Consider the following 12,856-nt stretch of genomic DNA (forward strand, 5'->3'; position numbering starts at 1 on the left):
GGTACCGGTGTATGCCGCTGCTGAATTGCCGGCTTTTCATGTTTCACTGTGAGCACTGTTCCCATCGATTTGGCCAATCACTGTAATGCCACAACCACCATGACTGTGACATTACAGTGAGTGGCAGACAATCCCTTCATGATTGGTGCTCTAAATAGCGCCAAACATGCAGGACGGGGACCCGAGCTCCCGCCCGAGCATCTTGAAAGTACTCGGTGAGCTCCGAGCATCTCGAGTACTGAGATGCTCGGGCGAGTACCGAGCAGTGGCGAACATGCTCGCTCATCACTACTAAACAACAAAAAAACATAGGAGCGCCAGCCAACTGAATATAAGAGCGTAAGCTGGGATGTGCGCTATATATGAGATGGTAATGATGAACACGAGTGTTAAGGTACTGTCACACTTGGCAACGCTACAGCGATCCCGACAACCATACGACCTGGCAGGAATCGTTGCTGCGTCGCTATGTGAGATGTGAAACAGTCAGATCTTCCCAACGATGCGGCGACCTGTATAACGATGCACGCCTATGTGTGTCAGTTCTGAGTCGCCAACGAGGTCATTGGTAAGGTGTCAAACACACCGATGCATGCTGCCCAGCGAGACCTCAATGATCAAAGAAATGTCCAGACCATTCCGACACGACCAGCAGGGGCCTGGTCGCTGCTACGTGTCAAACGTATTGAGATCGCTATTGCGTCACAAAACTTGTGACTCAGCAGCGATCTCTCTTCGTGTAACGGGGGCTTTAGTCTACCAGTATAGCAGGTGGTTTATTTAAGAATTCATACAATAAAAATAATTGAGATATCTACCAAAGGGAAACTCATAGATATCTTAGATATGTTTGTGCTTTCTGAAATGGGTGTCTATTTTTCAAGCTTTATGGAGTAGTATTTATATTTTTTGTATCTGTTACTTTTGTTGTTATGCTACGCACTTTTTACGCCCCTAATGGATGATGACAGCCAAAACACGTTGATTGCGGTGTTTACAATCTGATGTGTATGGGGGGCTTCACGACTCTCCTCTGACAGATTATGATGTGGGAAAAAGAGGATCGAGCAGTCAGAGTTTTAACGCCCGAACCTTTTTGTTTTCAGGGAAGATAAGCCGATGCCAGAGCGGTCGGGCAGCGACTTTCCCCTTTCTCCCTGATGGAAACACATGAGCACTTGGCGGAGTGCTGTAGTGTAATGAGAAGTTAGGAGAGAGAGCTGTCTGTCAAATGAATATGTGGCCAACATTTATCTTATGTGTTTGGCCATTTTTACACTGAGAATCAACTGATAACCTTTACCGATATACGATCTGTGGTTTATCCTTTCTAGGATATTGTGACTTGCTTGTAATGCTAATGAGCAAGGGCGTTAGCTGTCACTAGCTTCTTATCAGATGAGATAATATCCCTCTGCACTCTTCCCAAAAACATGACCCCCGCAACGTGTCTACTTTTCTATCGGAGTTATTTTTTGTAAATTGAAAAGTTAAAACAATTTTACAAAATACCTTTATGCATCCATTTATTTCAAGATCTCTGCTTGCTGTTTTTCAGTAGGAAATTAAACTGATTACCCCCAGGCGGTAAAATTCTGTCCCGCTGATGTGCGGTGCAGGACTTGTTACAAGACCCAGTTCTGATAACTGTACTGTACCCGTCATCACAACTAAATTATCGATATGAGACAGAGACAAACTTTAATTCACTGACCGCAGACTGAGATCTAGGAAAACTGAGGAATTGGTGCAGAAAATAGATTAGAACATCGTATAACTTCATTGTACAAAGAATAATAACATATGTTTGTACTCATGAAGTTTAAAGAGGAAAGTTCGTGTTTCGGCAAAGTCAAGGGTATAATTGTTAAGATTATAGATTTTTAAGATTTACCGTATTTTAATTATGAAATCACGAAATGTTTTGGAAAATTCATGAGTGATCCATATATTCTATCAATTGTTGCCTTCCCATCCACAGTAAAAGAAGTAAGAGAGGGGAGAAGAGCGGAAAGGGTCTGCGACATTTCTCTATGAAGGTTTGTGAGAAGGTTCAGACCAAAGGGACCACGTCCTACAATGAGGTGGCAGATGAACTGGTGGCCGAGTTCACCAGCTCTGCTGGACAGTTGCCATCCGACTCTGTAAGTAAAGTCTACACGATTTTATACTATTAGTGTTTTTTTCTTTCATCTTGGGTACATAACCCATTCTCATTTTGCTCCATACATTTATGTAAGATGTGGCAGTGCTTGGATTGATGGTGGGTCCCAGCCCATGGAGCCTGACCGATTCGCCAAAGTTCTCACCCTTTTGGTCGTTCACCAGAGGGGTTGTCCCATACTTTGCAAGCTATACTCCATGGGTATACTGCTGGTCAGCTGGCATCAGTCCCCGGTGAGAGGCGACAGGTGGAAGCTGCCACCAATCCGCAGCCATGATGTGGGTGTATGGATGTGTTTTTTTATTTTAATCGTGGATCCACTGATTATCAATTGTTAAGTAATGGATAACCTCTTTAAGAGCGCAGGGAGTACGATGAATGGCCACTGGAAGTCCACAAATCAAGTAGTTGCTTTCAGGAAACACAATATTTCGTCTTGTAAAACAATCATGTTCTTTGTATGCCGTGTGCTCAGTGGGAAAACAAAATGATGATCTTGTAGTTATGATACCTTTTTAATGGCTGACAAAGATAAAATAAATGATATTACAAAGCAAGCTTTCCAAACTTCTTAGGTCTCTTCCTCAGGCATGGTATAACAAAATATCTAAAGAAACACAAATATATGCTCTAAAAGAGCAGAGGCATGGCATAATAAATATACACACAAAGAGCAGAGGCATGGCATAATAAATATACACACACAGAGCAGAGGCATGGTATAATAAATATACACACAGAGCAGAGGCATGGCATAATAAATATACACACAGAGCAGAGGCATGGCATAATAAATATACACACAAAGAGCAGAGGCATGGCATAATAAATATACACACAGAGCAGAGGCATGGCATAATAAATATACACACAGAGCAGAGGCATGGCATAATAAATATACACACAAAGAGCAGAGGCATGGCATAATAAATATACACACAGAGCAGAGGCATGGCATAATAAATATACACACAAAGAGCAGAGGCATGGCATAATAAATATACACACAAAGAGCAGAAGCATGGCATAATAAATATACACACAAAGAGCAGAGGCATGGCATAATAAATATACACACAGAGCAGAGGCATGGCATAATAAATATACACACAAAGAGCAGAGGCATGGCATAATAAATATACACACAGAGCAGAGGCATGGCATAATAAATATACACACAAAGAGCAGAGGCATGGCATAATAAATATACATACAAAGAGCAGAGGCATGGCATAATAAATATACACACAAAGAGCAGAGGCATGGCATAATAAATATACACACAAAGAGCGGAGGCATGGCATAATAAATATACACACACAGAGCAGAGGCATGGCATAATAAATATACACACACAGAGCAGAAGCATGGCATAATAAATATACATACAAAGAGCAGAGGCATGGCATAATAAATATACATACAAAGAGCAGAGGCATGGCATAATAAATATACATACAAAGAGCAGAGGCATGGCATAATAAATATACACACAAAGAGCAGAGGCATGGCATAATAAATATACACACACAGAGCAGAGGCATGGCATAATAAATATACACACAAAGAGCAGAGGCATGGCATAATAAATATACACACACAGAGCAGAGGCATGGCATAATAAATATACACACACAGAGCAGAGGCATGGCATAATAAATATACACACAAAGAGCGGAGGCATGGCATAATAAATATACACACAAAGAGCGGAGGCATGGCATAATAAATATACACACAAAGAGCGGAGGCATGGCATAATAAATATACACACAGAGCAGAGGCATGGCATAATAAATATACACACACAGAGCAGAGGCATGGCATAATAAATATACACACAAAGAGCAGAGGCATGGCATAATAAATATACACACACAGAGCAGAGGCATGGCATAATAAATATACACACAAAGAGCAGAGGCATGGCATAATAAATATACACACAGAGCAGAGGCATGGCATAATAAATATACACACAAAGAGCGGAGGCATGGCATAATAAATATACACACAAAGAGCGGAGGCATGGCATAATAAATATACATACAAAGAGCAGAGGCATGGCATAATAAATATACACACAAAGAGCGGAGGCATGGCATAATAAATATACACACAAAGAGCGGAGGCATGGCATAATAAATATACATACAAAGAGCAGAGGCATGGCATAATAAATATACACACACAGAGCAGAGGCATGGCATAATAAATATACACACAAAGAGCGGAGGCATGGCATAATAAATATACACACAAAGAGCGGAGGCATGGCATAATAAATATACACACAAAGAGCAGAGGCATGGCATAATATACACACAAAGAGCAGAGACATGGCATAATAAATATGCACACACAGAGCAGAGGCATGGCATAATAAATACAGTGCCTACAAGTAGTATTCAACCCCCTGCAGATTTAGCTGGTTTGATAAGATGCAAATAAGTTAGAGCCTTCAAACTGCAAACAAGAGTAGGTTTTATGAACAGAAGCATAAATCTTACAAACCAAAAAGTTATGTTGCTCAGTTGAATTTTATTAAATTTTAAACATAAAAGTGTAGGTCAATTATTATACAACCCCTATGTTTAATATTTTGTGGAATAACCCTTGTTTGCAATTACAGCTAATAATCGTCTTTTATAAGACCTGATCAGGCCGGCACAGGTCTGTGGAGTTATCTTGGCCCACTCCTCCATGCAGATCTTCTCCAAGTTATCTAGGTTCTTTGGGTGTCTCATGTGGACTTTATTCTGGAGCTCCTTCCACAAGTTTTCAATTGGGTTAAGGTCAGGAGACTGACTAGGCCACTCCAACACCTTGACTTTTTCCCTCTTGAACCAGGCCTTGGTTTTCTTGGCTGTGTGCTTTGGGTCGTTGTCTTGTTGGAAGATGAAATTACGACCCATCTTAAGATCCTTGATGGAGGAGCGGAGGTTCTTGGCCAAAATCTCCAGGTAGGCCGTGCTATCCATCTTCCCATGGATGCGGACCAGATGGCCAGGCCCCTTGGCTGAGAAACAGCCCCACAGCATGATGCTGCCACCACCATGCTTGACTGTAGGGATGGTATTCTTGGGGTCGTATGCAGTGCCATCCAGTCTCCAAACGTCACGTGTGTGGTTGGCACCAAAGATCTCGATCTTGGTCTCATCAGACCATAGAACCTTGAACCAGTCTGTCTCAGAGTCCTCCAAGTGATCATGAGCAAACTGTAGACGAGCCTTGACATGACGCTTTGAAAGTAAAGGTACCATACAGACTCGTCTGGAACGGAGACCATTGCGGTGGAGTACGTTACTTATGGTATTGACTGAAACCAATGTCCCCACTGCCATGAGATCTTCCCGGAGCTCCTTCCTTGTTGTCCTTGGGTTAGCCTTGACTCTTCGGACAAGCCTGGCCTCGGCATGGGAGGACACTTTCAAAGGCTGTCCAGGCCGTGGAAGGCTAACAGTAGTTCCATAAGCCTTCCACTTACGGATGATGCTCCCAACAGTGGAGACAGGTAGGCCCAACTCCTTGGAAAGGGTTTTGTACCCCTTGCCAGCCTTGTGACCCTCCACGATCTTGTCTCTGATGGCCTTGGAATGCTCCTTTGTCTTTCCCATGTTGACCATGTCTGAGTGCTGTTCACAAGTTTGGGGAGGGTCTTAAATAGTCAGAAAAGGCTGGCAAAAGAGATCTTTAATCCACACATGTGAAGCTCATTATTCTTGGTGCCTGAACTACTTCTTAATACTTTAGGGGGACCAAACAGAATTCTTGTGGTTTGAGGGGTTGAATAATAAATGACACTCTGAATTAACTTTTAACGTTTTTTTAAAAAAAAAAAAAAATAAATAAATAAATTTGCTGCAGTGCATTTCCCACTTCCAGGCTGATCTACAGTACAAATGTCACAATGCCAAGTTAATTCCGCATGTGTCAACCAGCTAAATCTGCAGGGGGTTGAATACTACTTGTAGGCACTGTATACACACAAAGAGCAGAGGCATGGCATAATAAATATACACACACAGAGCAGAGGCATGGCATAATAAATATACACACAAAGAGCAGAAGCATGGCATAATAAATATACACACAAAGAGCAGAGGCATGGCATAATAAATATACACACAAAGAGCAGAAGCATGGCATAATAAATATACACACAAAGAGCAGAGGCATGGCATAATAAATATACACACAAAGAGCAGAGGCATGGCATAATAAATATACACACACAGAGCAGAGGCATGGCATAATAAATATACACACAAAGAGCAGAGGCATGGCATAATAAATATACACACAAAGAGCAGAGGCATGGCATAATAAATATACACACACAGAGCAGAGGCATGGCATAATAAATATACACACACAGAGCAGAGGCATGGCATAATAAATATACACACACAGAGCGGAGGCATGGCATAATAAATATACACACACAGAGCGGAGGCATGGCATAATAAATATACACACACAGAGCAGAGGCATGGCATAATAAATATACACACAAAGAGCGGAGGCATGGCATAATAAATATACACACAGAGCGGAGGCATGGCATAATAAATATACACACAAAGAGCGGAGGCATGGCATAATAAATATACACACAAAGAGCGGAGGCATGGCATAATAAATATACACACACAGAGCGGAGGCATGGCATAATAAATATACACACAAAGAGCGGAGGCATGGCATAATAAATATACACACAAAGAGCAGAGGCATGGCATAATAAATATACACACAAAGAGCAGAGGCATGGCATAATAAATATACACACAAAGAGCGGAGGCATGGCATAATAAATATACACACAAAGAGCAGAGGCATGGCATAATAAATATACACACACAGAGCAGAGGCATGGCATAATAAATATACACACAAAGAGCAGAGGCATGGCATAATAAATATACACACAAAGAGCGGAGGCATGGCATAATAAATATACACACAAAGAGCAGAGGCATGGCATAATAAATATACACACAAAGAGCAGAGGCATGGCATAATAAATATACACACACAGAGCAGAGGCATGGCATAATAAATATACACACAGAGCAGAGGCATGGCATAATAAATATACACACAGAGCAGAGGCATGGCATAATAAATATACACACAGAGCAGAGGCATGGCATAATAAATATACACACAGAGCAGAGGCATGGCATAATAAATATACACACACAGAGCAGAGGCATGGCATAATAAATATACACACACAGAGCAGAGGCATGGCATAATAAATATACACACACAGAGCAGAGGCATGGCATAATAAATATACACACAGAGCAGAGGCATGGCATAATAAATATACACACAAAGAGCAGAGGCATGGCATAATAAATATACACACAAAGAGCAGAGGCATGGCATAATAAATATACACACACAGAGCAGAGGCATGGCATAATAAATATACACACACAGAGCAGAGGCATGGCATAATAAATATACACACACAGAGCAGAGGCATGGCATAATATACACACAAAGAGCAGAGGCATGGCATAATAAATATACACACAAAGAGCAGAGGCATGGCATAATAAATATACACACACAGAGCAGAGGCATGGCATAATAAATATACACACAAAGAGCAGGGGCATGGCATAATAAATATACACACACAGAGCAGAGGCATGGCATAATAAATATACACACAAAGAGCAGAGGCATGGCATAATATACACACAAAGAGCAGAGGCATGGCATAATAAATATACACACAAAGAGCAGAGGCATGGCATAATAAATATACACACAAAGAGCAGAGGCATGGCATAATAAATATACACACAAAGAGCAGAGGCATGGCATAATAAATATACACACACAGAGCAGAGGCATGGCATAATAAATATACACACAGAGCAGAGGCATGGCATAATAAATATACACACAGAGCAGAGGCATGGCATAATAAATATACACACACAGAGCAGAGGCATGGCATAATATACACACAAAGAGCAGAGGCATGGCATAATAAATATACACACAAAGAGCAGAGGCATGGCATAATAAATATACACACAAAGAGCAGAGGCATGGCATAATAAATATACACACACAGAGCAGAGGCATGGCATAATAAATATACACACAGAGCAGAGGCATGGCATAATAAATATACACACACAGAGCAGAGGCATGGCATAATAAATATACACACAAAGAGCAGAGGCATGGCATAATATACACACAAAGAGCAGAGGCATGGCATAATAAATATACACACACAGAGCAGAGGCATGGCATAATAAATATACACACACAGAGCAGAGGCATGGCATAATAAATATACACACACAGAGCAGAGGCATGGCATAATAAATATACACACACAGAGCAGAGGCATGGCATAATAAATATACACACAGAGCAGAGGCATGGCATAATAAATATACACACACAGAGCAGAGGCATGGCATAATAAATATACACACACAGAGCAGAGGCATGGCATAATATACACACAAAGAGCAGAGGCATGGCATAATAAATATACACACAAAGAGCAGAGGCATGGCATAATAAATATACACACAAAGAGCAGAGGCATGGCATAATAAATATACACACAAAGAGCGGAAGCATGGCATCATAAATATACACACACAGAGCAGAGGCATGGCATCATAAATATACACACACAGAGCAGAGGCATGGCATAATAAATATACACACAAAGAGCAGAGGCATGGCATAATAAATATACACACAAAGAGCAGAGGCATGGCATAATAAATATACACACACAGAGCAGAGGCATGGCATAATAAATATACACACAAAGAGCAGAGGCATGGCATAATAAATATACACACAAAGAGCGGAGGCATGGCATAATAAATATACACACAAAGAGCGGAGGCATGGCATAATAAATATACACACACAGAGCGGAGGCATGGCATAATAAATATACACACAAAGAGCAGAGGCATGGCATAATAAATATACACACAAAGAGCGGAGGCATGGCATAATAAATATACACACACAGAGCGGAGGCATGGCATAATAAATATACACACAAAGAGCGGAGGCATGGCATAATAAATATACACACAAAGAGCAGAGGCATGGCATAATAAATATACACACAAAGAGCAGAGGCATGGCATAATAAATATACACACACAGAGCAGAGGCATGGCATAATAAATATACATACAAAGAGCAGAGGCATGGCATAATAAATATACACACACAGAGCGGAGGCATGGCATAATAAATATACACACAAAGAGCAGAGGCATGGCATAATAAATATACACACAAAGAGCAGAGGCATGGCATAATAAATATACACACACAGAGCAGAGGCATGGCATAATAAATATACACACACAGAGCAGAGGCATGGCATAATAAATATACATACAAAGAGCAGAGGCATGGCATAATAAATATACACACAAAGAGCAGAGGCATGGCATAATATACACACAAAGAGCAGAGGCATGGCATAATAAATATACACACAAAGAGCAGAGGCATGGCATAATAAATATACACACAAAGAGCAGAGGCATGGCATAATAAATATACACACACAGAGCAGAGGCATGGCATAATAAATATACACACACAGAGCAGAGGCATGGCATAATAAATATACACACACAGAGCAGAGGCATGGCATAATAAATATACACACAAAGAGCAGAGGCATGGCATAATAAATATACATACAAAGAGCAGAGGCATGGCATAATAAATATACACACAAAGAGCAGAGGCATGGCATAATAAATATACATACAAAGAGCAGAGACATGGCATAATAAATATACACACAAAGAGCAGAGGCATGGCATAATAAATATACACACACAGAGCAGAGGCATGGCATAATAAATATACATACAAAGAGCAGAGACATGGCATAATAAATATACACACAAAGAGCAGAGGCATGGCATAATAAATATACACACAAAGAGCGGAGGCATGGCATAATAAATATACACACACAGAGCAGAGGCATGGCATAACAATGGTTCCTTTTGTGCATATATTTGTGTTTCTTTAGATACTTTGTTATACCGTGCCTGATGAAGAGACCTAAGAAATCCCTAAAGCTTGCTTTGTAATATAATTTATTTTATCTTTGTTAGCCATTAAAACGTATCATAACTACAAGATTATCCTGTTTTTCCCCACTGAGAGCAATCTTTTTTTCATATGGCTAACACTGTACCAAACCCTTTTTTTTCTTTCAACTTGTATACCATGGAAATGGCTAATGGTATGGGCTAATTAATGGATGGCGTCTGAAAACTGGTGGTCTAATAATTGTACACTAAGGCCGCGATTCATGAAGACCAACCATTTTCTTCCTGGCCCATGAAGGGGTGAGGTGAAGTCAAACACTGATTCGTGAGGAGGTACATGCCTCTTCATGAATCTGATAAGTGCACGTACCTCTGTTCTCAACTGCAGAAATCTTACTCCAGTCTCTATTTTGGCATACCTGGGAGAAAGTAGCGTTAAAACTAAAAAGTCCTAGAATTTTTTGCGCAACTCTGAATTACCCCAAAATTTCGTGACTTTACAGAGCAGTTTACACCAGAATTCTGGTGAAATAACTTTAATGAATCGGGACCTACCTTATATACTTTGTTGCTAACCTTGTTTTTTTGTCATTGCTTATGATGCCAGTGTGCAGGGAGTGACAGCTATACATTGCTTTATTCTCAGGCTTACGATCAGAAGAACATCAGGCGGCGAGTTTACGATGCCCTTAATGTCCTAATGGCCATGAATATCATCTCAAAGGAGAAGAAGGAAATAAAGTGGATTGGTTTGCCTTCCAACTCTGTGCAGGAATGTGAGAATTTAGAGGTACGCTGCTATTATTGTAGCATGTATTTTATTTTAATTCTTTTTTTTTTACATATTAAATAATTAATTTTTCCAAAATTAAAACTTTTAGTTAGATACTTTTTGGTTAGAATAAAAAAAAAAATAGCTCTGTTTCAGGAGTGTGGTTTTCACCATTGTTTTAGGGAAGTGTTTGTAAAGCAATTCACCTTTATTCTTCCTCTGCTCTTCTAAGTATTTTGTAGACTCCTGAAAAAGTGTAACTAGTAGGGTAGCAGTCTCGGCACCTAAGTTGAGTTTGGGGGTAGAATTCATGGTTAAAGGGTTTTTTTTGGACTTCAATATCAGACTGGCGGGGGTCCACATTCCCAACACAACTGCTAAGTAACTGTTTCTATACACTTATGGCAGAACGCTTGCAGTACCGTTCATGGCCACTGAACAATGTGTGGAGCTGTGTTCTGCGGACCAGCTGATCAGTGCGAGTGATGGGATTTAGACTCCTATTGGTTTGATATTCATGACCTATCATTTATTGAATTTTTTTTCACCCAAAAAAACCTTTAGTGAAGTCCTTAGCAATTTTTTTTCCATAAAGGTAGTTATTAACAGGATCCAAAAAAATAAATAAAGTAGCAATGAGCTTTTCATGGCGCTGCTTTTGTCTATTGCAATACAGTGCAAACCCTGGACGAGCGGCAGTGACTTGATATACACAGACTGCAACTATATTACATGTCAGACAGGGGCGGACATATCATTGGTGCAACGTGTGCCGCCGCACAGGGGCCCAAGAATTAAGGGGGCCCACTTGTACCTCCTAAACAGGTAGAATTGTGCATTATAATGAGCTGCTGGACTGCAAAGGGCCCATATACTGTTCTTGCCAAGGGGCCCTGTTCTGTCTGTGTCCGCTCCTCATGTAATGTATCTCCGCTTGTGCTCATGGCTTTGTTCTGTATACTTGACCTATGTTCTGTTATTCCTATGCAGAGCAGATTGTGGTAATGCTATAATTAGGTGCCTGACATATTTTCTTAGATTAGAATGAATGAATCCTCATGCTAGGCTGAGCCGGGTTATTTGGGGTGATTTCTCTTATATTTCAGGAGACGGTGTAGCATATATCAGCTTGTGTACCATGCACATGGATGCACGTTGTGTGCTTTCCATACAGTGTCTGTGTATGTCAGGCTATGAATAATGCTGTATTGCAGGCAGGATCTGTGCAGAGCTCCGCTCCCTGTACCCAGCTGCGGGGAGCAGCTGACTCGGCAGCTCATTACCAGTGCAGTTCATCAGACCATGGCTGCCCGCATGAGCTGGGGCATGAATATATGTGCCGATGAGAATGCACATCACGGTCACAGCCTGCTTTATGTAAGAACTTAGAAAAGGAGTTTTTTTTCCCTTTGCTGCAGAGCTATTTTTATGTATCACCAGGAAAGCTTCATCCCAAACGCTCCCAGTCCTGCCCCCGTCTTCTGTGGCGTCTCATCCTAGTATTCTCGTGCTGTTAACACTAATGTGCACGTGACTGTCGAATTATTATTAATTAGCTGGTCAGATATTTGGTGGGTTGGGAAAAATATAGTTTCTTGAGACACGTTATAACAAGGAGTGTGTTTGTTTCAAGTCTTGGAGTTGGGCACAGAGCACTTTGACTAGTTACTGTCATTTTAGCATACATCAATGGTACAAGCAAATATGAGACACTTTGTAACATATCTTATCAGAGAAATATGCTTCTTTATCCACTTATAAGCCACCTCCCCCCTCTTCTATTCATCATTCACTCTGAAGAATTGCTAAAATCCGTCTTGTTAAAAATCGGGT

At 40.8% G+C, this 12,856-nt stretch overlaps 1 protein-coding gene across 1 annotated transcript in view; it reads left to right on the top strand.

Annotated features, from left to right (window-relative positions):
• TFDP2 (transcription factor Dp-2) overlaps positions 1 to 12,856 on the top strand; it is a 78,166-nt gene that overhangs the window by 47,733 nt on the left and 17,577 nt on the right. The window contains exons 5-6 of the mRNA XM_073674382.1: positions 1,982 to 2,144; positions 10,898 to 11,041. Of these exons, the coding sequence (XP_073530483.1) occupies positions 1,982 to 2,144; positions 10,898 to 11,041 (307 nt within the window). The remainder of the gene's footprint in view (positions 1 to 1,981; positions 2,145 to 10,897; positions 11,042 to 12,856) is intronic.

This window comes from Phyllobates terribilis, unplaced genomic scaffold, assembly GCF_046119375.1.
Source record: "Phyllobates terribilis strain yellow unplaced genomic scaffold, ASM4611937v1 Scaffold_3__8_contigs__length_932513732, whole genome shotgun sequence".
Classification (NCBI taxonomy): domain Eukaryota; kingdom Metazoa; phylum Chordata; class Amphibia; order Anura; family Dendrobatidae; genus Phyllobates; species Phyllobates terribilis.